Consider the following 25,974-nt stretch of genomic DNA (forward strand, 5'->3'; position numbering starts at 1 on the left):
GTGCTCTGCCGGCGGATCCAGGCCGGAGAAAAGCCACACTGCGGGGGTGGAGGTGGGTGGAAGGGGGTCGTGGGCCGCCCTCCCCCGCAAATGGCTCTCGGCACCTTCGCGGAGATAATACAGCGGCATAAATTCGGAGAGACCCCACCTAAGGTACATCCCGTAGTACGCGTTACGCACCTACCCATAGCCTGGGGGCGCATTGCTTATCTACCTGTATTTGAAAAAGTCTATTGCGTCGCATACCCGGAACATAGCCGAGCAACGTCAAGCTTCGTACACGGCACGTAACGGACTGGTCCACTTGCCACCGCTGCATGTGCGAGGCCCGTGATTAGGTATCATCATGCTCAGCGTAGGTTCCGGAAGGTTAAGTATCCACAGGGAGCAGTCCTGTTCGACATACTCAACGTCTGTTGGCTGAGTCATCGGGCTCACTGCTTGACAATGTCTATCTCGCCTTTCCTATATGGCTGTCGCCTTTGCTGTCGATCCGCCTCCTCAGCTGCTGCGGTGGAGCGTGCTGAAGTTTGCAGCTTCTAGAAAGCAGAAGAAGCAAGTCGCCTCAAATGCATAATACTCAAATTTACTAAACCTCTGCATCCAATCTCTCGTAGAAATTTTCGATACGACTCAACCTGGTGTTTCTTGAACTATTATCAGGGAACTCTCGGGAACGCTGCCAGCTGGACCGCGATCACATTGCGACAATTTCTTGATTCGTATCATTTTATGCAAGTCATGACTAGTCTGTTCGGTTTGGTCGACCATGTCTTCACGCTCTTCGAAGATGTGCTTCAAGTGGCTTTCGTGTCCGATTTGATAATGGGCAAACACATCGAGTCCGGCTTCCGTATGGGCTATGCGAAGTTTGCGGGCGGCAGCCTCACCTTCCAGTTGAGATGTGTAGCCTTTCGACTATTCTTCGTGTTAATTGTCCATCAGTTCTACAAAAGCCAAATTAGTGGATTCTTCGCACACAATGTCACCAATCGAATTTCGATCAAGGTCAAAGAGTCGCAATCTGTCAACGCACATGCTGCGAGAAATGTATACCGGCCCCTACACAAAGGACAGATTCGGCTTGTACGACCTCATCTCATTCTTTTGAGGGAATAGAACTGGTTGATGGCGTCGAAACAAGTAGAACGTGCTCCCTCTTCACCATCGACTTGCCAGTGGATGATCACCTGAAGCATGAGTATGAAGCCGTGTCCTACGTTTGGGGCGGTGATTCTGACCTCCAAGCAATTCAGCTCAATCAACAGCGCTTCTGGGTCACGAAGGATCTCTCGGCTGCTTTGAACGCCCTTCGTTTACCGGATAAAGACCGGATTCTCTGGACCGGTGCCCTAGCGATCAATCAGTCGAGCTTCGCAGAACGGGCAAGCCAAGTCAAGCACATCCAACGGATCTACTCGTGCGCCAGACACACACTGATTTGGCTCAATGAAGACAAAGTGTGCGAAATCGAGAAGAACCCCCATTTGGATGCATCTGTGCAGCCACTGGAGGCGCCACCAGGCTGAGGAACCCTCCCCGACAGTGACTCTCAAAGAATTTGGGATGGGGAGCATCTCTTCACTCTGCTGTCGAGCTTGTCCAACCTGCAGTATTGGATTAGAGTGTGGACAGCCCAAGAAGTCGTGTATTCTCAGCAGGCAACTTTGGTCACTCCATTTGGGTCAGTTTCTTAAGTACCCTTTGGGATCCTGGAGGACCTGCTCGGAACAGAAGTAACTCCAGGGGACCCGGCGACGAGAGATTTTGAGTCTTCGATGGAGGAGTTCGAAAAGACCTGCTTGACATTGCGACCTGACACTGTTTCCGAAGGGTTAGACCTCGCCATGTGGATCCAAATGTGTATATCAAGGAACTGCTACGACCCCCGGGATTATGTATTTGGATTGAGTGGCTGCTTCACACCCGAGGTTCGCCAACAAGTAAAAGTTGATTATTTCCTCGACCCTGAAGACGTGGTTAACGAGGCCACACTGGTCTTCTTGCGACACGAGGGCTGCCTGGATTACCTCCGACATTCGAATTGTTTCAATCAGGACTCAAGATGGATAAATGGTTTGCCGTCGTGACTTCCTGACTTTACACCGAAAAGGACCGAAAAGGTCGCACGCCATGATCTTGACAGGATACCCAATCCAAGCATTCTTGGCGGCCAACGAACCCGGGTGTTCTGGGAAACACTCGAGGACTCGAGTGTCCTTCATATTCGGGGCCGATGGATTTGGCAGGTCGAAAAGGTCGATCGTGGGTGGGAACTCCTGCAGGGAGAGACTAAAAAAGCTCGAGCTCTGCGACCGTTGACCCGTCTAAGAATCAGATTGTCTCTACTCAATGCGGAACACAACGAACTGGAGGAATTCTGTCAGGCATTAAGGGCTACGGAGTCAGGTATTTCAGCCAGAGAAATGTCTGCGCTGCCTAATATTCTCAAGGCGCGAGCGCCTCACTGGGCCACGCAACAAGACTATGATAATTTCCTTCTATCCTGTCGTCAGGAGGACCTTGGTGGCGAAACTCTTCGAGCTGCCTATTCAACAGACACCATGCTGCGAATACGAGATGAACATGGTCGGGGTGGCGCATTCGGAATCACATGGGGTGACGGTAGAAATGTGAAACCAGGGGACAAAATATGTCTCTTGGAAGGCTGTTCTCACGCCCTAATTCTCCGAGCTGAATCTCCAAATTGGTGGAACTTGTGGAGGAGGCATTTGCGAGGCCAGAATAGGATCATGGGCAGCACCGTCATCCGTGGAGGTGACTCGAAAGAGCAGGACTGGTTTGAGGAAACCAGGGCGGTTGGTGATTTGGACGATATCTTCCTCCAGTGAAGGTCGATTGTTGCTTGTATAGCAAGGGGCCTGCGCTCAACCACACAGGTCATGCCTAGAAAACACCGCTGATCCACCGTTAACTCACGTCTTGCAAATACAAACATATCGAGGTAATGAAGCCCACGATAACGGCATGGTGATGCATGGCTAGTGGTCTGAGCCCCTGAGGTTTGAACGGCTGAATGGACAGGGTGCCGGGGTCTTTGGCTGACATGGATAAGTGCAGACCACAGGGTGTGGATGCGTTGCTAGTTGAAGTACAGATAAGCGTACAGAAGTGCAGACATGCCAACGTTTCCTGGAACGGGTCTGCGCATGAATGAGGCTTTTCTCAATTTCCACAAACCCTATTCTCATCAATCAGATCCTAGATAGACCGGGAAGTAATACTGATCTGTCTCGGGGTGGGACTTACCAAAACCGAATGTCCCATCATGGGCATCCCTGGGGTTTTGCACTTGAAGAGCGCTTATCATGGTCAAAGCCAATCAGAGGGAGCTATCACATGCAAGTGACGCGTGGGAACAACGCGGTCGCAACGTTCAATGCCTACAGCGCGTCAAGAGTTCTCCAGCACCAACACGTGGATCATCAACCAGATAAGGCGCTGGAATAGCGGTAGGGCGATATGTTCCAGTCGGACGATTCAGGTCAAGTTTTGGCCCGCCCAAAGCCAAAGGGGTGAGACAGACTGCTTCGAAGCTTGGCTTGCACGTGGCGGATTAACTTAAATGCAAGTCCGATTGGCCCCACCCTGCCTCCCGATTGAGTGAAGATGCTCTGAATTTTCTGCGAGACCGCGTCGCCCTCCTACCTGATCAGGCATCACCACCCGTACCTATACTGCCAAGACCTGGTGATCTCGGTTTCCTTTAACTGCGCCAGAGTCTTCGTTGTCCTGAAAATTCAGCCCCGAGATGGCCAGTGCTGTCGCCGCGGTCAAGCCGCCTCGCGAGCTCTTTGATGTGAGTCACCTCCTTGCAAGCAGCCAAACGAAACAAACTCTAAATTTGGCTGTGTAGACGATTCTGCTCTTGGACTTCGGAAGCCAGACATCGCACCTGATTCTCAGGTGTCTCAGATCCCTCAATGTGTTCTGTGAGGTTTTGCCGGGTCCGACCAAGGCCAAGGAGCTGACTTGGTCGCCCAAGGGCATTATCTTCAGCGGAGGCAAGCGCTCTTGACCTCCCTCGCAAGGGCTTCTGCTGATTTCGTGTCCAGGACCCGCGTCCGTAAAGGATGAGGGGGCTCCCCGTAAGTCTTTTGTGGCACACCCCTGAAACTCATGAACTGACCGAGCCGAAAGATGTCGATCCTGCATTCTTTGACTTGGGGGTGCCAATCCTTGGAATCTGCTACGGTTGCCAGGAGATCGCCTGGCTTTCGGGCGCTGAGAATGTCGCCCCAGGCGAGAACCGGGAATATGGCCACACGGTATGTGTGTCTCAATCAGGCATCCCTTGGTGACATCTTGAATTCGAAAGGAGTGGAACTGATCTATAGACAGGATCTTACCATTTATCAAGCCGGCAGCTCTGATCACATCAACCAACTCTTCAAGGGCCTGGGAGACACAATGCACGGTTAGTCCATTTCACCAGTGAAGCACTTCAAATTCATTTACAGACATGAGGAGCATGACTCTAACTGTTGGACAGTCTACATGAGTCACTTTGACAAACTGGTGGGATTACCAAAAGACTTCGTCACGATCGCCAGCTCGAAGAACTCAGAGTATGCGGGAATTGCCCATCAGACCAAGCCCATTTATGGTAAGCGCTCGTTGAATAATATCGGAAAATTCTATGATAATCTGACCCTGGGCCTTCACAGGAATCCAATTCCATCCCGAAGTCTCGCACACTCCCCGGGGCTCAGAAGTACTGAAGAACTTTGCCGTCGACATCTGCAAAGCTCGGCAGCATTGGGTCATGAGCGACTTCATCGCGCATGCGATCTCACGCATCCGCGAGCAGGTCGGTGACAAAGCCCAGGTCATAGGCGCTGTCTCGGGCGGTGTCGACAGCACGGTGGTTGCTCGGCTCATGCGGGAGGCTATTGGTTAGTTTCGCAGCAGTCAACTCGATGAATTTGCGGTGCACGCTGACCTATAATCAGGCGACAGATTTCACGCCGTCCTTGTGGATAACGGGGTGATGCGTCTCAACGAGAGCCGAGACGTAAAGAAGACGCTTCAAGAACACCTCGGTATCAACTTGACCGTCATCGATGGGTCGGATATTCCTTGAGCGCCTCAAGGGCGTCAGCGACCCCGAGACGAAGCGCAAAATCATTGGCAATCTCTTCATCGAATTGTTCGAGGAGGAGGCCATCAGGATTGAAAAAGCGGCCGAGAACACACCTAATGCTGGCAAGGTCGAGTTTTTCGTCCAAGGAACTCTGTACCCAGACGTCATCGAGTCTCTGAGCTTCAGACCGGGTTCAAACTCGGCAACAATCAAGACACATCACAATGTGGGCGGCCTCCCGGCTCGTATGATGAACGGCCAGGGCCTCAAGTTGATCGAGCCCCTGAGGGAGCTCTTCAAGGACGAAGTCCGGGGCTTTGGCCGCCAACTGAGCGTCCCAGAAGAACTGGTCATGCGCCACCCTTTCCCGGGGCCTGGCATTGCCATCAGAATCATCGGGGACGTCACGCCCGAGCGTGTTGAGATCGTCCAGAAGGCCGACAACATCTTCATCTCCATGATCAAGGAGGCAGGCATCTACAACGAGATCGCCCAGGCCTACGCCGGCCTCGACACCAACAGGGCTGTTGGAGTCATGGGTGATGACCGCGTCTACGGATACATCGTTATCCTCCGCGCCGTCGCATCGGTAAACTTCATGACTGCTGAGCCCTACGAGTTCACCTTTGACTTCCTGAAGCAAGCCGCGCGGAGGATTGTGAACGAGGTTGTCGGTGTCTCTCGCGTGACTTACGACATCACGAGCAAGCCTCCTGGAACTATCGAGTTGGAGTGATTGAACTGTCAGTGGAAGACTTCACGAAGGTGGTTGACGTGGACATCACGACCGACGTCTTTTGGGTCTGGTATTGGGCTCAAAAAATCACATGGCGGCATGCATGCATGCTGCTGCTGCTGCTGCGGTCATTGCACCCCATCTACGACGGATACTCCGGTCGCCATTCGCCGTACGTTTGCGACACGCCATGATTGCACAATAGCCATCATTTTCTGCAGTGGAATTGCGAAGGTAGTCACCATGTTACTATCCCTGATTCATTACAGATGGCGCTTCAATGCTGGTTCACTTCTCTTATTGCACTTGACATTACAAGGCAGCTCCACAGGAATAGGCTAAGAGCGATGATACATAGAAAAGAAGAGAGCCAGGGGATCAATCCGAACGGGAATCAAATGAATAACTAGATACTGCCACTCATGCTGGGAAATACCATCACATTCAGCCATTGCACTATTAACAACTACCACCTTCACTAGGTGATGACCGCTCGCAAAAGAATGCGATGAGTCTCTCTGTTCCTTGGTTGCTTTCAATGACCCGATTGCCTGCATATAATTGGGCTCATTGCTTCCCTATATATATATGTATATGTAGACTTTGTTGAGTTGGTTAGAGAAGATACCATGATGTCCGCTGGAAGAATTAGCGGTGAATAGCAAGGTGTTTGAGAATCTGTCTTGTAGACACTGTCGTAACTGTGCGTCACAACAGGAGGGTTCTTTCCAATTCACATATGTACTGTTTGAGTTTGAAGCCAGGACAGACGCATTTTGACAGACGCACCCTCGAAGCCATCATAGATTCGCTGTCGATCCTCCGTAGTAGTGTATCTGTGCCCAGAAGTCAGCGAAAAAGCTCAATTTCTTCTTGCGCCCAGCCGCCACCGCACCCGGGCTAAGCCAACTCACATCAACATCATAGCACCCGCTCGGCGTCTGGTACAGGTACGCCCCGGTATTAATATAAAGCGCATTCTCGCCCGACGCAGACGCGCCAGGGCACACGTAGAACGCCGCAGTGTTGGGCCGCGCCACGTCCGGGTCAGCCCAGGTGACGGTGTCGCCGGAGAAGGCGAAGGTGCCGTGCGTGTTCTTGGTGGTCTTGAACGTGGTGGCGAGGGCCCGCTGGGTCTTGTCGGCCGGGTCCTCGACGTTCAGGTAGAGGGCGCCCGCGGTCCCGCTCCCGGTGTTGTAGACAAGCTGCCCGTCGATGATGTTGAACTGCCCGGCCGTGAGGTAGCTGTCCAGAAGGGCGGTGCCGGCGCGCGCCGTGGGCAGGGCCTGCAGGTAGCTGTGGAAGTAGGGCGACTCGACGCCGCGGATCCAGTACCAGCCCGACAGCAGGGTCGTGGGCGTCCCTGTGCCGGAGCCCGAGCCGGCTGTGCCCGTGGCTGAGGTGGTGACGGTCGTTGTTGGCTTCGAGGTGCTCACTGTTGTTGTGCTGACGCGGCTTGAAGTTGTCGAGGCCGGTATTGAGGTGGACGCGGCCGTGCTACTTGTCGCAGCGGAGGATGTAGCGGCGCCGGGATAGCACTGGGCATAATAGGCGCTTTGCACCGGTGTCAGTCCTAATTTCTTGCGTATAGCTGCCGTTGGGGATTCTCACTTATAGGTAGTGCAAGTGTATCCTGAGCCGCAAGCGCTTGGTCCTGTATAGCCAATGCCTCCACCTTGGCAAAGTCAGCAAGTTAATATGTCGCACATTGGCTTTCGAGACGCAACTTGCATTGTGCATAGGCACCGGCGGTGCTCTGAGCTGCAGCTCCTAGGGCCAGGGAGGCCAGAGTGACGATCCAAAATCCCATTGTCGGGTTTATCTAGGTTTGTCTAAAGTGCTCCTGCAGGCCTCGTGCTGTCAACCAAGATCTGCGGTATCAGAACTATCTGGAATATTGATCATATCTTATATGACACTGGGGCCACTGCATTGGGCGTGGGGCAACCATTTGGGATTTCCCGGGAAATCGAGACCTGCTTCCAGATTGCTTCGCAGCCATGCCGATCTAAAGGGGGGGGGGTCAAAAAAGCTTGATCCAACCGCATCGAGTCCTGTGGGAAAGGCGCTCCGTCAAATTTGACGCTACAAGCGTTCATGGCCTGGTTATTCCTCGCAGCTGTGGGCCAGAGACACGTCACCCCAGCTTTCACATTTCGCGCATGGCTCAAGGGGAACGGCATCTTTACCCCTGGGCTTCGGGGGGTTATGCTCCGCGGGTCTCGAATTAGTCCTCGCAGCCCTTTGGAGTAACATTCGGAAAGGGATAGTTGCGGCAAAGAAGAGACCAAAAAAAAGTTCAAGGCAACTGAGAGACAGATTCGCTGGTTTTTGGACAAAAGGGATCTCCCTGCAAGATTCCAATGTTTCAGAGATGAACCTATTTGTGACAAGACACGAGGGTTAAGATAGCCTGAACTGATTTACTCCTGGAGCTGGAGTTGACGTTGCTTACAAACTTCGGTGAAAGAAATGACTAGTGTAGGTAGTCAATACACCCTCGGAATAATGTCTAGAGTTGGAGTTGTTCATGCAGTCGCAGACGAAGAAGTGCTTCGCTTCCAACGATACTCCGTCCTGAAACCAGCCGTATTGCACGGTACACTGATATGCATACATAATCACGGCCGGATTTACATGATAAGTGAGTAATTTGGGCCCGAATTTCAATTGAGGGGAACTCAAATCACTTGATCTTGACAACATTGGAAACATATCCTGGGTGGAGACCCTACGACGAGCTCCTACATGCCTGGTCATGCGACGACGGAAAAGATGGGCGACAGAGCTGTCATGGTAATGGTGGACTTGCATCATCTACAAATAATGTACATTATTCTCAGGTAACCGATATGGACCGCTTGACAGATGACTCTGTAACAAGGCGATCACAACTACATCATGTTATTCTCTAGGTTGAGGGAAAGTGAATCTAATGGCAGTTGGCTGAAAGGCCTCGTGATGAACGACAGCCTAGCACTACGTGGTCAGCCTCAGCGCTCGAGCTGTGTATATACCGACGGGCTGGCCCTCGGTTCTGGAGCGGACAGAGCACGAGGTCTAGGCACAGGCACTATTTCTGTGCCGCCCCCAGCCCAGCCCTGCCGTCCTCAATAACCCGCGTGAAATCGAGACTAGGCATGGTCAAAACGCTTATCAGACTTGCCTCGGCCTTGGATCAGTGCCTCTTTGGGCCACCGGGCTCGGTCAAGTCCAAGCGTCGGGCAATCAGCGCAGCGGGCTTTTGAAACTTTTCAGCCGCGCCTCGTGCTTTCGCGATAGCTTCGCGCTAGAGCGGCTGAGACGACGGCTCCATATGGCGACAACGGACAGTTGTGGGGCCCCGAATACCTAGACTCGCGTGTGTGACAGTCTTCTCCCGTCTTTCAATGGCCTCCTAGACGAGCGCTCAAACCAGATCTAGGCCAGGCTCGTGACTTGATGCGAAAGTAACGCGGGTCCGCCCACATTGAAAGACAGGCAAGAAACTGAAACCCAGCCTACGGCTAGTGGGAAGGGAGCTGCTTTCAGCTCCACGGCCGGGTCTGCGAGCTTGCACAAGTTGTTCTGAGGAAACAGCAGCCTCGGAGACTCCATGCACGGCTTCGCCTAGGGAACAATCCACCATACCGTACTTCCCATGTGCACAGAACCAAATACTTCAGGTCGCGTGACGCTCAAACCGCTGAGCCAAGTAGAATAAGGGGGTTGCAGAAGCCTGAGCGACACATTCTGCAAGATATCAAAGAGGTTTGCTGCCATCAAGGCACGAGCTGAGTCTGGCCTTTCAGCACCACAGTTCCTCAGGGTTTCCCACAAAGACTCGTTTATCGTCATCTCTCCGAACTTGGGCACGATAAATAATCGAAATAATTTGACTTCAAACTAATCGTCAGCTGTTGACCTGCCAGGTCCAGCTCTCAACTACAACTTGAGCCTCAGATCCAGACTTTGCGGTCTCTGCAGTCAAGGGGAAAACCATCCGTCATCATAATGGCTGCAAACACAAGACACCACCTCAAACTCTCTCTCCCCCGGCCTGAGTTCCTCCAGCACAAGAAGAGCCAGCGTCTCCCGCCTACGCCCGAAGAAGGCGAGGAATTCCAGTTCGAAGCTCATGAGGGCGGCGACTCCGCCGAGGACGCCACAGAATGGATCAAGAGCACCATTCGCGAGCAGGGACGCTGGGAAAGGCACATGTCACTCATCCGCATCGACTGCCCGCACACCATGACCGAGCTCCGACAGCTTGGCAGGCTGTCAAAGTCTGACGGCACGAGGCAGTGCCGCAAGATGATCCGCATCCCGGTGCTGTACGACGAAATCGGCTGCTTCCTGTGGGAGAAGCTCGCGGCCCTGGAGCGCGGGCCAGACTTTGGGAGGGAAGACGAGGAGAGGGCGGCCGACTACGCGAGGGGAGTGACCTACAGAACAAGGATGGCGGCGCTGGACGAGCGCTTCCGCTTTGACGCGCCAGCGTCGACTTCTGCCAGCAGTGGTACCACCGCGAGAAGGGGCCGCGCCAGACAGGACAGCGAGCCGATCTCCCCGAAGCATATCCAGCAGGCACAAGCCGAGCTGTCCGACGTTTCCGGGCCCATCACCACCCACCAGTCGAGGCCCAACACTTCCCCTACATGCCACTTTTGCCCGTCCGGGAGCACCAGAGAGCACCCCACCATCCCTACCGATATCACCGCCGACGCCCTGGGCGCGACGCGCGGCAGAGTCGTCGATCACCAAACGCCGTCATCACGCGGAGGTCAAGTGCAGACACGGCTGAGCCGCTCTGCAAGCCAGTCCTCGAGCCGGACACGGCGGCCCTCCGCCTTCTTCAACTACAGCAGGAGCAGCAGCCACACGAGCACCCTGCACTGGCGGCACGACCGGCAGGGCTCGACCGTGTCCTGCTCCGCAGGGGCCAACGGCAGGAGCGCAAGCGCCAGCAGCGGCAGTGGCTCGGCGCAGGGCGGGCGGTCTCGGGATGCCAGCCTCAGCGGCCGGGTCGGGTGCGTGGTGGGGAACCTCGGCAGGGAGGTCGTGGTCGCGATCGGCGGTGGGTTGGCCCATGGGTATGGCTATGGGGGCCGGGCGGACCGGAACGGGTCTTTCAGGTCTGTTTGAGGGTGGTCTTTCTGTGGTTGTTGTAATATGTAAGATTAGGATGAGAGATCTGTGGTGTGTTTTGAGAGAGCGAAGGTGTTGAGGGTGTACAATTACGTCGGTGTTAGGTGTCATGGAGGCTTTGAGACCTGTGATGGATATCACAAAATCTCAAAGATCATGATTCAAACCAGGCCATTTGAGTGATGGTCAACCTGAGGAGCATGTCGAGTCTCTACCAAACACTCCCTGCCGATCGTCGGTGATATATGATGTCTAGATGAAAGACAACTTTCCAACACAGGGATGATGCTTTGTTGTTCCCTTACGGGGGAGGATCGACTCTCAATGCTGTGAAATGTATGTTATACTTGCTACTTATTGCTTCATGGTTGCTGTTCTGTGTGACAACCGTCCTTCGCATATCAGCTCTGCTCACCATTTGTTCGTGTTAATTCCTGTTGGCCGAAGAATCAAGAGTGTCTGAGGTCTCACTTGCCTCATGACGCCGATGTGGGCAAGACGTGTATTATACTGTCGTTGGGTCTCGTTGGTGTGGAAGGAGAAGCAACTATAGAAGAGTGAGGGTGGCGGAAGCTGAGTGGCACAGGCGGACAGAACAGCGTTGTTTGTGGACATGCCCTTTAAGGAAATGCCGACCATGGTTGCCAGCGATGCAGGTGCATGGGACAGCCTCGATTCAAGCGAGCACATTGGAGTGGGGCATCTTTGGGAAGAAATTATCCCATCAGAGCTGGGACGGACATGACGGCTCGGGTGTCTGTTGTGTGCAATCTGCTTGGCCGTGCCTTAGAAGGACTGAGAATGAGAACAAAGGGAACCCGTCCACCTGTACTGGTGGCATGATGGATGGTAGAGTCGAGAGGCAGTGACTGTAGATGCAAGTGTGCAAGTGCCATGTTGCCCTTCCATAGTTGCAGAGCTCAAAGATGTAGCCTTGAATCAGGGACAAACAACATCCACGTGAGAATATTTCTGGAAGGTTGACTACTACTGTGAACAGAAACATGCGTGTCATTGCACTGGAACGGGCTGGGGGCTGAAGCTAGAAGCTGGCTAAGCTCCAAGTGACCCTGGTAGTTGTCAGCTCAAGGCTGGCTGGCTGGCCGGCTGGCTGAAGGTGGGTCCTTAGCTGGGTTTGGGGGTTTGGGGGAGGGTTGACCCACCACCAGACGCCCCTGGCCATGGCCCATGGGAGCTTAGCATTGGACCAGCCGCCGCCCGTGCTTCTTTTCCGGAAACATCAACAACAACACCAGACCGAAACACACCGCAGCGCAGTCCAACCTGCATCCACACCTGCGACCGCCAGCACCACACAAACGAAATCTTGACACGCCATCTTTGATCCTGCTGCTGCCCTCAACCCTCGATGGTCACGTCCGACAAGTGACCAAGCAGCAAGGATGGCAGCTGCCGAAGTAGCTGTCGACTTTGGCTACCTCTCCACCCATCTCGGCGTGCCTGAAAACACCCTCGAGACAGTCGCCGCCCAACCCACCGCCGACCTCGTCAGAGCCGTCCTGCAGGCTGTCGCCACAAAGGCACACGAGTTCGAAAACCTTTACGCAGAGAAGCTGCACGTCGACATCGAGCTCGAGAATGCCGTTCGCAGCGCCGACTCGCGCTGCCAGTCCTTCAAGGCCACCGCCGACAAGGCCCTGAAGGACGCAGAAGAGCTACGGAAGAAACTGCAACAAGAAGGTACGCTACAAACTTCGCCATGGAAGCACCGAGTCTTCATGCGACAGCCTCTGGAGGTGGCACTAACGCGTTGTGGCCTCATGCAGAATCCACCCGCCAAGGGCTGGAGTCCGAGCTCCAGCAGCTACAGTCTTCGAGTGGCGGAAGCCTTTCCGAGATCGAGAACCTGAACGCGCGCATCAAATCGCTCGAACAGTCGAACCGGGACACCGTCGCGGCTGTTGACGCAAAGAACGCCGCGAACTCGGAGCTACTGACCGACCTGCAGAAGCTGCAGCAGAAGAACCACGACCTCAGCAAGCAGGTCGCTGAACTCCAACAGTCTGTGCAGGCCGAGAAGGCCGCTGCGAACAGCGCGAAATGGCGCGAGCAGAACTTGGAGCAGGAGATCGCGCTCCTGAAGAGGAACAACGAGTCTTTCGAGCAAGAGCTGAAGGCAAAGCGAGAGGAGGCCCTCAAGTACCGCAAAGAAAAGGGCGCACGAATCGCGGAACTGGAACGACTCACCGACGAGCAGCGATCGACGATTGATTCCTTGACCCGCGGCGAGCAACAACTTCGATCTCGACTGGACGACGCACAAAGAAAGGCCGATGACGCCCTCACGAAGATACAGCAGCTGAAAGAAGCTGCTGCACGCACCGAGGAGAGTTTCAACCAGGAACTCGAGGCGTCGAGGCGTCTCGCCGACCTACAAGTCCAGCAGGCCGAGACCAGCAGGGAGAGGCTAAGGGAAGTCGAGAACAGGCTTGAGAAGGTCCAGGACGACTTCGCAGTCCAGAGGATGCGCATCGAGAAGCAGCTCGAGGACGAGAAGGCAGAGCATCAAAAGGCTTTCGAGCGGGCGCAAGAGCTGGAACAGGAAATCAGCAGGCTGCAGGCTGCGGTTCCCGCCCAGCCGCAATTTGGGCTCGGATCGCGTCCCTCTACTCCTGTCGCAAATGGCCACCTCAGGGCCGGCTCGCCATTCGGCACACCTGGATCGATCAGGGGCAAGAACATGACGCAGGCCATAGATGAGCTATGGAAGGTCAAATCGGAGCTCATCAACGTGAAGAAGAGGAACCAACAGCTGGTCCAGGAGCTGGACGAGACCATGGCTGTTCTCGAGGCCAAGGCGCCTGAGTTCAACGGGCTGGAGGCAGAGATCGAGAAGCTGCGTAGCGAGAACATCCAGATGACTCAGCTGGCAGACGAGAGTTTCCAGGAGCGTGATCTCGCGAAGAGAGCGGCTCGAAAGGCCGAGTCTGCCTTAGGCACAGCCCAGTCCGAGGCCAACATCCTTCGAGCTCAGCTTCGAGACCTCGGCGTCCAGATCCAATTGCTAGTCTTCAACCTGCACGCTCAAGAGAAGGGTCTCGACCAACTTACGCAAGAAGAGGTGGTCAAGTTCGACCAGCTACAGCGGGGCGAGGTCGCCCCGGGTGCCCTGGATGACCTGTCAGACACTCATCGCTTCATTACGGAGAAGTTCGTCGCGTTCAAGGACATCCACGAACTGCAGGCCAAGAACGAGGAGCTGCTCAGGATCACCCGAGAGCTCGCAGACAAGATGGAGAGCGACGAGGCACAGGCTGCCAAACAGCAAGCTGTCGACAACGAGAACGAGCTTGTCTCCCTGCGTGAGACTTGCGCGCGTTTGCAGGATGAAATCAAGTCCATGACCGTCCGTATGAGGTCTCACATGCAAGAGCGGGACATGTTCCGACGCATGGCAGAGGGGCAGAGGGCCAGGGTCAGTGATGCCAACGACGCCGAAGGCAGCCAGCGTGAAGTGCTCGCCAGCATCGAGCAAGGCTCCAACGTCGATGAAGCCGAAGCGATGACAGCAATCCGCGAGATGCAAGCAAGGCTCGATACGCAACAGAACGAATTCAGCACCGACCGCAAGGCCATGCGTGAGCATATCGACAGGCTTTCTGCGGAAAAGAGCTCTCTGCAGAGTGAGGTTGTGCGCATTCGTAGCCAGCTTGAACTGGCCTCTGAACGTTATTCCATGCTGCAGGGCAACTGTGAAGCGCTACAAAATGAGAAATCCGAGCTGCAGAAGCGAAGCCAAAGCCTCTCGGAAGCCGCAGCAAAGCATGATCTGCGCAGCCAGCAACTTGCTTCGGACCTCGTCGAGACAAAGGCGTTACTGGACAGTGTTCAGAGCAAGGCTTCGAATTTGGAGGCAGAGAAGGCCCTCTTCACCAGCATCCGTGACCGTCTACTCAAGGACAACGAAGAGCTTTCGAAGGACAAAGCTACCCTCAGCAATCTTCTGACTCAGAACCAAACACTACTGAACGAGAAGGACACCTCCGACAAAGAGACTCGGCGAAGCCTGAACGAGCAGATCCAATCATTGAAGACGGAGTTGGCCGCGAAACAGCGGAATCTTGACAATGAGATCGAGGAGAGCAGGAGGCTCCAACAGCGAAAGGATTACGAGACTCAACAGCATCAACAGCGGGTGGATGAGCTCCTGAGCAGTCTCAACTCGGCCAAGGAGGAACTTGTTGCTACTAAGACCAGCAGAGACCACCTGCAAGCCCGCGTTGATGAACTCACCATTGAGCTTCGCAATGCTCAGGAGAAGGCCGAACGCTTACAGCCTCGGCCAACCCCCAGGCCCGGTACAGCCAATGAGCCTCGATCGGCGGATGCAGAAACCGAGGCTCAGATTGATGAGCTGGTCAATGAAATCTCGGATCTCAAGAGAGACCTGGATCTGGCGACCACGCACCTTGAATCTTCCAGGTCACAGACTGAGCAGTACAAGGAGATCGCCCAGGCTGCTGAAGAGGAGCTCACCTCGAACAATTCAATTCAAGAGCAGTTCCGGGAGCAGATGGAGACGGAGCTTGCAGCCAAGGACGCTCAGATCAAGGAGCTCCAGCAACGCGTCGACAACATCTCCGTAGAGCTGAGCAATTCCAATAATGAGCTGTCCTCAATCCGAGACTCTCAAACGGAGGCCAGTCACAAGGCCGAGGAAGAAAGGCGCATCCTGGAGGAAGAAATTTCACGGCTCAAAGAGGAAGCTGAGCGACTCAAGGAGCGGGCGAAGTACCACCAGCAGGATCTCCGTGCACAGGCAGACATTGCCAAGAAGGCGCAGCAAGATTACGAGACGGAGTTGGTCAAGCATGCAGATGCTGCAAAGGCATTGCAAGCTCTTCGTTCACAGCACAACCAGTTGAAGACCAACTCGGCATCGCTGAAGGCCGAGGCTGAATCTGCCAAGCACACACTTGACGACAACAAGAGGTCTTTCGCCGAGCGTGAGCAGCAACTACGACAAGAAGTCTCCGATCTGAAGGAGAGACGCCAAGAAACCGACCAACAGAACAAGCTCCTGCAAGAACAGCTCCACAGCTTCACGTCACAGATTGCTGCTATCAAGGAGAACCGCACCGCCTTCATAGAGGCCACAGATGATACCACCAACTCGGCTCCTGGCTCAGACGTCGAGCGCCTGACGGAGCTCAACAAGTACTTGCACCGTGAGAAGGAGATCCTGGAGGTGCAGTACAATCTCAAGAACCGCGAGGCCGAGCGACTGCAACAGCAGGTCGATGCCAAGCAGTCACAGCTCGAAGAGTACCAGTTGAAGCTGGAGCAGGAGCGCATGGCTAGGAACGACACCAGTACAAGCAAGTCGCATGAAGAATTGATGAACAAGCTGAACGAGCTTAACCTTATAAGAGAAAGCAACAGCACCTTGCGAAGCGAGAACAAGCGGATTGAACGTCAGCTAGAGCAGAGGAGCACCAAGATCAAGGAGCTTGAAGCCACAATAGAGCCGCTCAAGGCCCGCATATCCGAGCTCGAAGGCACGAAGGAGTACTTGGAGGAGGAACTGAAGCAGCTCGGCCAGGACCGAGACCACTGGCAGAAGCGTGTGGAGAGCATCGTCACCAAGCATGGACGCGTCGACCCTGCCGAATTGGAGCAGATGAAGGAGAGGGTGTCTGAGCTCGAGGCCGAACGCGATACGCTGAAACAGGCTGAAGAGCCGCTCAAGACCAGGATCACCGAGCTCGAGACGACTCTGGAGACGGAGAAGAGCAACTGGGCGACAACTCGTGGTAGGATCATCGAGCAGGCAAAGAACAAGAACAAAGAGAACAACACCAAGATTGCCGAGTTGAATGCAGAAAAAGCACAGCTGCAAACACAGCTTGATGAGACGAGCCAACGGCTGACCTCGCTCCAGTCTGAACTCGACTCTGCTGTTCAAGAAAAGACTGCCCTTGGCCAAGAGAAATCTGACTTGGAGCAGAGGCTCAACGAAGTTCAACAGCAACTGGAGACTGCCAGCAGCGCCACGAAGGATCCACCTGCCGATGTCGCCTCTGAGGGTGTTTCTTCGGAACAGCTCGCCCAAGTGCAGCAGCAACTCGAGGGTGCACAGCAACAGCTGGCTGCTGCTAACGAGGCCAAGACCGCTGCCGACCGGGAGCTCGAAAGGCTGCGCTCAGAATTGACCACGACTGTGCAAGATCGTGACGCAGCTCGTGCCCAAGCCGGGTCCGAGGCCCCAGCTGAAGCAGCCTCACAGCCAGCGTCAGCGCCGGAGACAGCCCCACAGGCAGACACTGAGGCCACGCAGAACGGCGGTGCTACTGAGGCACAACCTGCCCCAGCCGCAACATCTGACGCGGAGCGCGCTGAACTAGAACAGAAGCTGGCGCGGGCCGAGCAGAGGGTAACAGAGCTGGAGGCTGAGGTCGCCGAGCTCAACTCAAAGGTGTCCGAATACGAATCGAACCAGAAGGCCATCGTTGACGCGCGGTCTCAGAAGATGAGGGAAGCGCTCAACAAGAAGTTGTCCGAAGACAAGGCCAAGAACCTTGCTGAGCTTACCAAGGAGAAGGAGAAACTGCAGGGCGAGTATGACTTGAGGCTCCAGCAGGAGCGGGCCATATGGGAAGCCGAGAACAAGGTGGCCAGCGCACCGGCTGCTACGTCCGACTCAGTTGCAGCAACACCGACTAAGCAAACAGACCAGCAACAGCCACAAACACCAAATCCTGAGCTCCAATCGCTCATCGTCGCCAACTTCTTACAACTCAACGATGCCAACACCCGCAAGGTAGTTAATGAGAATTCCACTCTCAAGAGTATCATCACAAGCAACCTGAAGAAGAAGGTGGAGATCGAGGCCAAGAAGATCAAGGACGAGACAGAACAGGCCTTGAAGGCGGAACACGAGACCAAGATCGCGGCTGCTAGGGAGCAGGCGACGTTTATGGCGTCGAAGAAGTCAACGCTCAGGATCAACATGGCTGAGAACAAACTTAGAGGGGCGAACGCCAAGCTGAACGTTGTTGAGACGGCTGCCAAGGAGACCCCCGAGCGTGGCGTTGGTGAGGTTTGGGAGGAGGCCAAGACCGCGAAGCCTCCACCACCAGTACCAGAGGCTACCGTCAAACCTGCTTCTTCGCCCGCGCCGTCAGACAAGGCGGTGGCAGCAGCCGGCACCGGTATGTTGGACAATTTGCCTGTCGCGGTCCGTCGTACGATCTCAGCTAACATTGTCCCAGGCGCACCTGCAACCGCAGCGTCCGAGAGCAAACCCCCGCCTGCCAATGGCGCCATTCCACAAAAGCCCGTGCCAGTAGCTGTGGCCACCCAGCCGCCGGCGGTGCAACCAAATCCTTTCGCATCCGGAATACCGGCGAAACCGACGCCGGCCCCGGCCAATCCCTTCGCGTCGGCCCAACCGTCATCGCTGCCCGCCAACCCCACGGCTCAGCAGCCAGCTCCCCAAGGCCAGCAGCCAGCTCCCCAAGGCCAGCAGACCCAGGCCCAACCTCAGCAGCAGCAGCAACAGGGGCAGCAGCAGCAGGTGAAGACGGGCATCCCCGTGCCGTCCCGGGGCGGGGCGCCTCGAGGCGGCGGCCGCGGAGGCACGTACCAACACCCACGCGGCGGAGGGCGCGGTGGTTTCCAGAACCGCAACGCCAGCGGCGGGCCGGCCACCTTGAACCCTGGCGCGGAGAACTTCCAGCCCGGCAGCAACAAGCGACCTCGCGATGCTGAGGCTGGAGGGCCCGGCGGCTGGTGGGCAGCAGAACAAGAGGCCACGGGGCGGAGGCGGCCCGCAACGGGGTGGTGCTTCCTAGAGGGGACAGTCATGGCAACCCCCTCCGGCTCCTGGCTGGCCGTGAACTCATGGAAGCTTTGGTTTCTCGCGCCCGGGAGTTGCACTCGCAACAGACAGAGAACAGGATGTGAAGCATACGGGGGGAAGCGCAGGAGTGAGAGATCTGCTGCATCTTACATGCATGCATTACGTTGGCTGGCTTGGAATTAATCGGGGACCGAATAGCACGAGGGGGGATAGGGCATTTGGTGGCCGTGCTTGCCTGGCCGTGGAAGCCATGACACTTGCCTGATGCTGGCGGTTTTCTCCTTTGTTGGCATGTAAATCAGTTATGGTTGATTACTGCGTTTGTTCCCTTTTGTTTCCTTTGCTTTTCTTCTTCGCGTCAACTTTGCATCGGTGGGGTCAAGGTCTGGTTTCGGAAAGGGGTGACCAAAAGAATTATGGAATACATCAATCGATTCATGCCTCCTGATACGGCTTTCTCTTTCTCTATGGGTTGATCGCGTGGGTCTCTCTGTCTAACGTCGTGCGTCTCTGGTATGTGAGAGGTACGGTGTATGGGCTTTGGATTGCTCGTATCTAGCCAGTCCAGCCCACCATGGTGGTGCCTCTCACAGATTACCATCCAGCCATCCCCATCGTATGAAGTGCACCACACTACCTCACCTCACGCAAGTAGACATACGATAGGAACACGGATCCTGCCCGTATGGTGCACACCCAGCAGATCACGTCTTTCGCGCCCTTGTGGTAACCGACGGGCCGCATCGACTCCGGCAGCGGAAAAGTGGGAAGAAAATAAAAAAGTCGACCCGCGAAAGCCGTGCGTGCTCCGAGATCCGGCCGTTAGTACCGACACCCCCCGGAGTTTAGGTAATCTGGCCCGCGCGTCCCACCACGTTGGCATGGAAAGTGAGCGTGCATAGGAAACAGAAAAATACGCCGATACGCCCGGCTGGTGTGTGGGAACTGGGGGGACAAGTGTGTACAGTAATCGGAAGCATCGGGCCAGGAGGGATGGACGGGTTGGATGGTCACGCGCGTGCTTACTGTGCGTCTGAACCTACATTGTACGGTAAGGATGTAAGGCATGTCTTTCGACCGGCCCTGGTCTACCACGAACGCCATTTTAGTAATCACGATGATCCTTGAGACAACAGACAGAAGTCCTCTAGTCCTGTCTGTCCCCTGCCGTTGCGCTCGAAGATCCCGAAAAGGCGGAAATTGCACTTCCACTGGCGGGGAGGGCTAGCTAGGCGCGATACAGGAATGCGCAGCAGGCCCGAGGTGTGAGGCCCTAGTCCAACAGTAGAGGGGGTGAGAAACAAAGGACCCGTGGACAGATTTTGGCGCTCCTGCCTACCTACCTACCACACAAAGTTGATCCTATCTTGCTAGCTTCTCTAGATAGGCCAGTTTTGGTGATTTTGGCCTCAGATTTTGGGGGCGGCTGAGTAAAGGCCTGGGCTTGCCATTCTGGTCAAGTGCCCTTTGCCCTCCTCTCGCTTCCATCCCGTTTCGGTGGGCCAATGTGTTGGCTGGCAGGGCTGGTCGGGTGGACACTGGGTGGCTGGTTGATGCGCGCCCTACTGCAGTGCTGACAGAGAGGAGGGTGCTTTGTCGTGTTGTTGTGTGGGTGGTCGTTGCGCCGGGTCCGGGGTGGGGTGGGATGCTGCGTTCTGGTTGGCCCCGGTCCAGCGTGTGCGCTTCTGCGCAATGCCAGACTGTATTTCTTTCGCGGGTCCTTTTGCCTTTTTGCGCCCCTCTGGCGTGTGCGTATGTAGACTACGTTCGGATGGATACACACTAGAAAGATAGAATGGGCTTGCATTAGTTTCGTCAGGGAGGCACTGCTTCGCCAGGCGAGGTGCATGCTTCGTTCAAGATTCGGTGTTGCCAGATCCCCATTTGTGAGTGAGTGAGTGAGGCCAAGCCAGCCCAGGGCCAGCAAGGCCCCGAGGCCAAATTCTCGCCGGGGCTGAGGTGCTGTGGATGGATGGCTTTGGTTGGTTGGTCCGGTTGGGTCGGTCGCACCAGCTTTTCGGCCAGCGGAAACGGGTTGGAAATGGAAATGTGCATTCTGCCACCCCTTCCCCCCCCCCCCCCACCCCAATGCCGATCCGGGGAATGAGATGCGCATGGTTGCTTTTTTAGACCCCGTCCCTCCTGCTACCGCTTATGCGCCTGTTTCGCAGTTCTCCGGCCGGGACAGGGAAAAGTGACTCATAATCCAATTCGTCGTGCTGATTTGCTGCACCAGACAACGGGTAACAGTTTAGGGCCCTCTGTAGCTTTTTGGTTTCAGGGCACACGACTGAATTGGGTTGTGGGGATGACGAGGAGGACACCAAGCAAGAGGCCGTGCCAGTCCGTGTGGGCCGTTGGTCCGCCAGGACGGGTCTGCCGTTTTTTTGATGATTGTTGCGGCCTGGCATCGTGATCTAAGGCAGCTTGTTGCTGTTGTTGGCATCGTAACAACGCGCAATTGAGTGCGCAAGCGTCGAGAAAAGGCAGCAGGTGCCCAGGCGCAACGCGCAATGCGCACACAGGCAGAAGGTTCCCATCGTCTGCCACCAGCCACAGGGCGATCCGGCGAACCCAGCTGGGACTCGCTTGGGAACATGTGGCTTGAACGCCAAGACGCGACAATACACTTATAAGTAGTGACTAGCTGCAACATATGGGTAAGTATGGCGCGTTGGATTTTGTACCTAGGTAGTATGCAGCAAATGTAAGCCAGGCAGCTCCTGGGGCTGCTGGGGTGGGATCGCAACGAGGCGCATTTGCGCACTGGCCAAGGCCGGCGACCTGTTTAGGGAAGGCGCAGGCTGGGTTCCTGAGGACTAGAGGAAGCGATGTCTGCAACGACCACCGCTAGTCCTACGCCTATTTGTCTCGCACGCCTCACGTCTGTCCTTGAAGCCCTTCCACGTAGGGCTCCATCAGGTCGACGAAATTCATACTTGGAGAGGAAATATCGTCGAGAATAAAGACACTTGTCAAATCGCTCCGTTGCAGGTCATTTCATCGTAAGTTGCTCCGTGTTGTTTCCAACAGTCGCGCATTGTACACATCAGCAAGAGGGTGCTGGACCCGCGTTTTGTCAGCAACGGCCGGGGCCAGGAGGTGTGGAAACAGATTGAGTCCAGGTGTGGGTTTAGCAAATTGAAAAAGTGTGACTCATAGCAGCAGACTGGGGACCCCTGCAACGGTGGAAGGAGGAAGGGAGGACGAGGGAGGAGGGACGGTTGGTGGGGCTGCGCACATTTTGTCCGGGTAGGCACATTCTGCCTGAGGCTTTTAAAACCAGCCGCCACCCGAGCCCAGACGGCGCGTTTCCTTTTCTCCTTCCTTTCTTCCCCCCAACCCCAAACCATCACACACATACACCAGAACACCTTGAGAAACCGCCAGCAAGATGTTCTAAATCCAGCCCTCCCGTGGCCTGCCCCCGTGCAAATCAGTCAAAATTCAGTCTTCAGACTTACCCAGCTTTCCCAACATCCCCACTCACTCAGTTCTTCCTGAAAAGGTCGATCTGAACTTCAGCCTGAATAGCTTCAGCTCAAGTTCGCGTCTCCCATCTGCCACCATTCCCGGCCAAGACCACCCAGTCTTCACCACGGATTCCCAGTCAACATGGCTTCCCTCCAGTTCACCGAGCCTGCCGGCACAACCCGCGCAACAGCAACATCCACAGCACCTACAGCCGCCCCAACAGGACTTCGTCTTGTTCGATACTCCGAAGCGTCATCTCCCTAACCGCCCTGCCTCCCACTCTTCCGCCATAGGAAGTGCATCGCTCAACACAGCACAACAACAACCCCAGAACCCCTGGCAACTCCCCCAGGATCTGCAACGTCAGCGAGCCGCACAGATACTCCAGGCACAGGGCCACACTGCTTCGTCCCCGGCTTTTCCCAATCGGTTTAACGCGCAGAACCACTTCTACGCATCCTCTGCACCATCCTCGACCGCTGCTTTGAATCAGAACCAGAACCAGACCCGGCAGCGACCGCCTGTGCCCCTGTTCAACCAGCAAAGTAACGGTAACCAGGCAACTACCCTCAAAATGGACGCGCAAGGTAAGAGCCAAAACCTGAGACTGCTTCCTCGTCCAGGAACACAAAGCTCACAACGTCCTTCAGACTTCGATTTTGAGGATTTCACTGCCTTCGAGGGCGGCGCACCCGCCTCGGCGTTCTCGTCGCCGGCAAACCCGGCTTTCGACCTGAGCAGCTCCATCCACAGCTCCAACATGGGCACGGTCTCGCCACAGGACCTGCTCATGAACGAGCCCTTCATGTCGGCGCCGAACTCCACTGCACTCACTGCTCTGACTTCGCCTTCCATCTACAATGAATCGCCGGAGTTCAACGACAGCTGCGACGTCTCTCCCAACTTTGGCAGCAACGACTTCGAGAGCGGCGACCACTGGTTCTCGCTCTTCCCGGACCAGACCCCGGTTGCGGCGGCCCCCGCCGCACCGGCGGTCGACCAGTCCCCTGCCACCAAGTCTGATGATTTTGAGACTGTCGAGAAGCCAGCTCCGCGACGCAAGCCCAGCAACTCCAACTCTCCCACTGGCCGCCACTCTTCTGTCTCGGGCGTTGGCTCCCGTCGTCGCGACAAGCCTCTGCCCCCCATCATTGTGGAAGACCCCAACGACACCGTCGCCATGAAGCGAGCGCGGAACACCCTCGCCGCTCGCAAGTCTCGAGAGCGAAAGGCTGTCAAGTTCGAGGAGCTGGAGGAGAAGATTAGGAAGCTAGAGGCTGATCGCGACCACTGGAAGCAGGTCGCCATCGCCCATGGTGCAACACAATAATCGATTGAAAGAAAAAAAAAGATGCTCTTTGCTTGGCTCTCAAAAATGAACTGGAGGGTAGCACTTGGTCATTTCCTTGGATCGCACCTCCAGTCTAGGCCTTTCCCAGAGGACGTCGGTATCCAGTCAGCGCTTTCATCGAGGACGCTGATCACGAAACTGGCTGTCAGGGTATACTTACTAGGCTATATTGTTTCTGTAATGTCGTTAGTCTGCATTATTTGTGTCTCGGGTTGATGGAACGGTTTCGACTGGCCGCTTATTGCTGGCCGTCAACTTCTTACTCTTGTCATGGTTATCAATGAATTTGTTCTACCATATCACGTGCCCTTTACTTTCCACCGTGCTTTGCTGTGATTCGTATGTGCCTTGATGCATAAATATCTACTGGTCCTGTGTTGGTAACGTAACGTGTTCTTGCCATCACGTTGTAGTGTTGTCCCTCAATCAGCCCTAGGAACCCATATCATGGGTTCACGACAGGTGTTGCTCAGGATGCTGTTCCATACGAGCACCACCTCGAACGGGAAAGATGTATTGAACGTTGGTCACTTTGTACGCCCTCGTTGGACGTCATTTCGAGCTGGAAACTGCAAAGGTTGACATCCTTCTTAGCTATGATTCCTTCTTCGACTCCATGTCCACGACCTGGGTTGCCTCTCAACCGAGGACACTTTGTTCTCTGTGTTCTGACCGTGTCCGCTACCGTTTCCCTCTGCGACTCTTACTCTGTCCATCTGTTCCCCTGTGTCGTCATCTTGGAGCACGATTCGCTCGATTTATGCCTGGTGTTGAGAGACGTGCGTTGCTGTAGACGTGCTGCCGGCCATGGTCAACTGGTGGAGGTGACAGCCCTTGGCTCATTGAGTGTGGTCGTTCCGTGGCCATGTCTCTACGGTGGCCACGCATCTCAAAGAAGGGCACCAGGCTTCGGCTCGCTCGCCACTTGAGACGGGGCGTTCCATCGTCGGGCGAGTCCTGACTGGTGAGGTCATATCGTAGACAGTTGTCGAGCCTGTTCGCCAGCTGTGTGGCTCCGGCGCAGCGGCGCCAGTTGTCGCACACAATGCGTGCTGGCATGCTGCAATAGCACCGCCACGCCTTGTGCGACACCAATACGCAGTCAGCATAACGGATGACCGCTCTTCTTTTCTCGCGCGGGGCTGCGGGGTGCGGCCAGTGTTCACGCATCGTGAAGTGTCTCCCGTACGGTACAGAGGCTCTTTGTGTATATCGTGTGAACACTTGTATTGGCCCACCACTCCTCTAATTATCTCGCGATGGCGAGTGCTGCTAACGGTGATGATGACAGCAGCTCAGGAGACCTACTATCTGTCGATCCATTCGCCTGGAAACATATTCCCAGGCTGCATACCTGTCAACACTGCAATAGGATCGTCATAACGCACCATGAGCTGAGGCATTGCTTCGTATCGCTGCCCCAAACCAAGTCAGAAGCCCTTCAAGCGGAAGCAGACGACTGCCCCGTGTTCTGCATGCTGAATCAGAGGCTACATTTGTTCACTTATCGTTCTCATGGCTCGCCACTGAACTTTTTCAGGTTCCTCTCTGATCCCAACTACCCCGACGGTGGTTACTCTCCGCTTGAGTCAACAGCCAATTCTTCAAGAATCGCCGCCCGGAAAAAGCCCTGGTCCCACAACATAGGAAACCTGCTCTGGAGAACTCAATTTGTGCTGGGCAATCTATGTCGCCGGCAGCTCTATCTTTTCGTGGGTTCCAGCCGTCTCTATGTCCTTCACGGCAGAAAGGTCATCGACTGTGATGCGCAATTAAGAAAACTAGAAGTTATGTACATGTTCAGCCTGTTACGCTCATAATCAACAGATGCGTGGCCTGACCCGGTGCTTCGCAGGACGTGCGAGAGTAATCGATCTTGATGGAGACCTACTCCGTCACGTGCTGCGTAAAAAGTTCGACACGAGAGCGGCCTATGCCGACCTGAAGACTTTTATTTCCAGTTGTCTGTCTTCACATATAGCCTGCCAAATACCGCCCAAGGGGTTCGTGCCATCGAGGCTCCTCGAAGTCAGCCCGGGTTCCGACCCAAATCACATCCGACTTGTGGAGGCAACATCTGATGGGCAAAGAACTTGGGCATGCCTGAGTTACGTGTGGGGCGGCGACCAATGCCACAAGACGACAATGAATATTCTTCCCCAATATCTAAAGGGCATACGCCTTGATGTCTTACCGCAAACCATCAAAGATGCGGTGAGTGTCTGCCGTGAGCTGGGAATTGCCTACATGTGGACCGACAGTTTCTGCATCGTGCAAGACGATGGGGTAGACAAGACAACAGAGATACCGCAGATGGCCCTCATATACCGGCATGCTCTGTTGGCCATAGCTGCTTCGCG

At 55.2% G+C, this 25,974-nt stretch overlaps 6 protein-coding genes across 6 annotated transcripts; 5 read left to right on the forward strand and 1 right to left on the reverse strand.

Moving 5' to 3' along the window:
- Positions 1-741: 741 nt before the first annotated feature.
- Positions 742-1,529, forward strand: INS49_008915 (uncharacterized protein; the record flags this gene model as incomplete). Its single annotated transcript, XM_043169652.1, has 2 exons — positions 742-1,050; positions 1,113-1,529. The coding sequence occupies 2 exons, from the start codon at positions 742-744 to the stop codon at positions 1,527-1,529; spliced, it is 726 nt and encodes a 241-aa protein (XP_043027332.1).
- Positions 1,530-3,772: 2,243 nt separating this feature from the next.
- Positions 3,773-5,840, forward strand: INS49_008916 (uncharacterized protein; the record flags this gene model as incomplete). The annotated part of the gene is made up of 9 exons (XM_043169653.1): positions 3,773-3,820; positions 3,878-3,953; positions 4,007-4,087; positions 4,162-4,289; positions 4,363-4,438; positions 4,514-4,627; positions 4,689-4,916; positions 4,974-5,035; positions 5,115-5,840. 9 exons carry the CDS (start codon positions 3,773-3,775, stop codon positions 5,838-5,840), a joined length of 1,539 nt encoding a protein of 512 aa, XP_043027333.1.
- Positions 5,841-6,640: 800 nt separating this feature from the next.
- Positions 6,641-7,650, reverse strand: INS49_008917 (uncharacterized protein; the record flags this gene model as incomplete). The annotated part of the gene is made up of 3 exons (XM_043169654.1): positions 6,641-7,394; positions 7,452-7,515; positions 7,587-7,650. 3 exons carry the CDS (start codon positions 7,648-7,650, stop codon positions 6,641-6,643), a joined length of 882 nt encoding a protein of 293 aa, XP_043027334.1.
- Positions 7,651-9,833: 2,183 nt separating this feature from the next.
- INS49_008918 (uncharacterized protein) lies at positions 9,834-10,964 on the forward strand (the record flags this gene model as incomplete). The annotated part of the gene is made up of 1 exon (XM_043169655.1): positions 9,834-10,964. The coding sequence occupies one exon, from the start codon at positions 9,834-9,836 to the stop codon at positions 10,962-10,964; it is 1,131 nt and encodes a 376-aa protein (XP_043027335.1).
- A 1,406-nt stretch (positions 10,965-12,370) lies between these two features.
- Positions 12,371-19,519, forward strand: INS49_008919 (uncharacterized protein; the record flags this gene model as incomplete). Its single annotated transcript, XM_043169656.1, has 4 exons — positions 12,371-12,668; positions 12,755-18,139; positions 18,200-18,767; positions 19,456-19,519. The coding sequence occupies 4 exons, from the start codon at positions 12,371-12,373 to the stop codon at positions 19,517-19,519; spliced, it is 6,315 nt and encodes a 2,104-aa protein (XP_043027336.1).
- A 3,318-nt stretch (positions 19,520-22,837) lies between these two features.
- On the forward strand, positions 22,838-23,593 carry INS49_008920 (uncharacterized protein; the record flags this gene model as incomplete). Its single annotated transcript, XM_043169657.1, has 2 exons — positions 22,838-22,850; positions 22,914-23,593. The coding sequence occupies 2 exons, from the start codon at positions 22,838-22,840 to the stop codon at positions 23,591-23,593; spliced, it is 693 nt and encodes a 230-aa protein (XP_043027337.1).
- Positions 23,594-25,974: the final 2,381 nt, after the last annotated feature.

The sequence above is a fragment of the Diaporthe citri genome, assembly GCF_014595645.1.
Source record: "Diaporthe citri strain NFHF-8-4 chromosome Unknown scaffold_3, whole genome shotgun sequence".
Classification (NCBI taxonomy): Eukaryota; Fungi; Ascomycota; class Sordariomycetes; order Diaporthales; family Diaporthaceae; genus Diaporthe; species Diaporthe citri.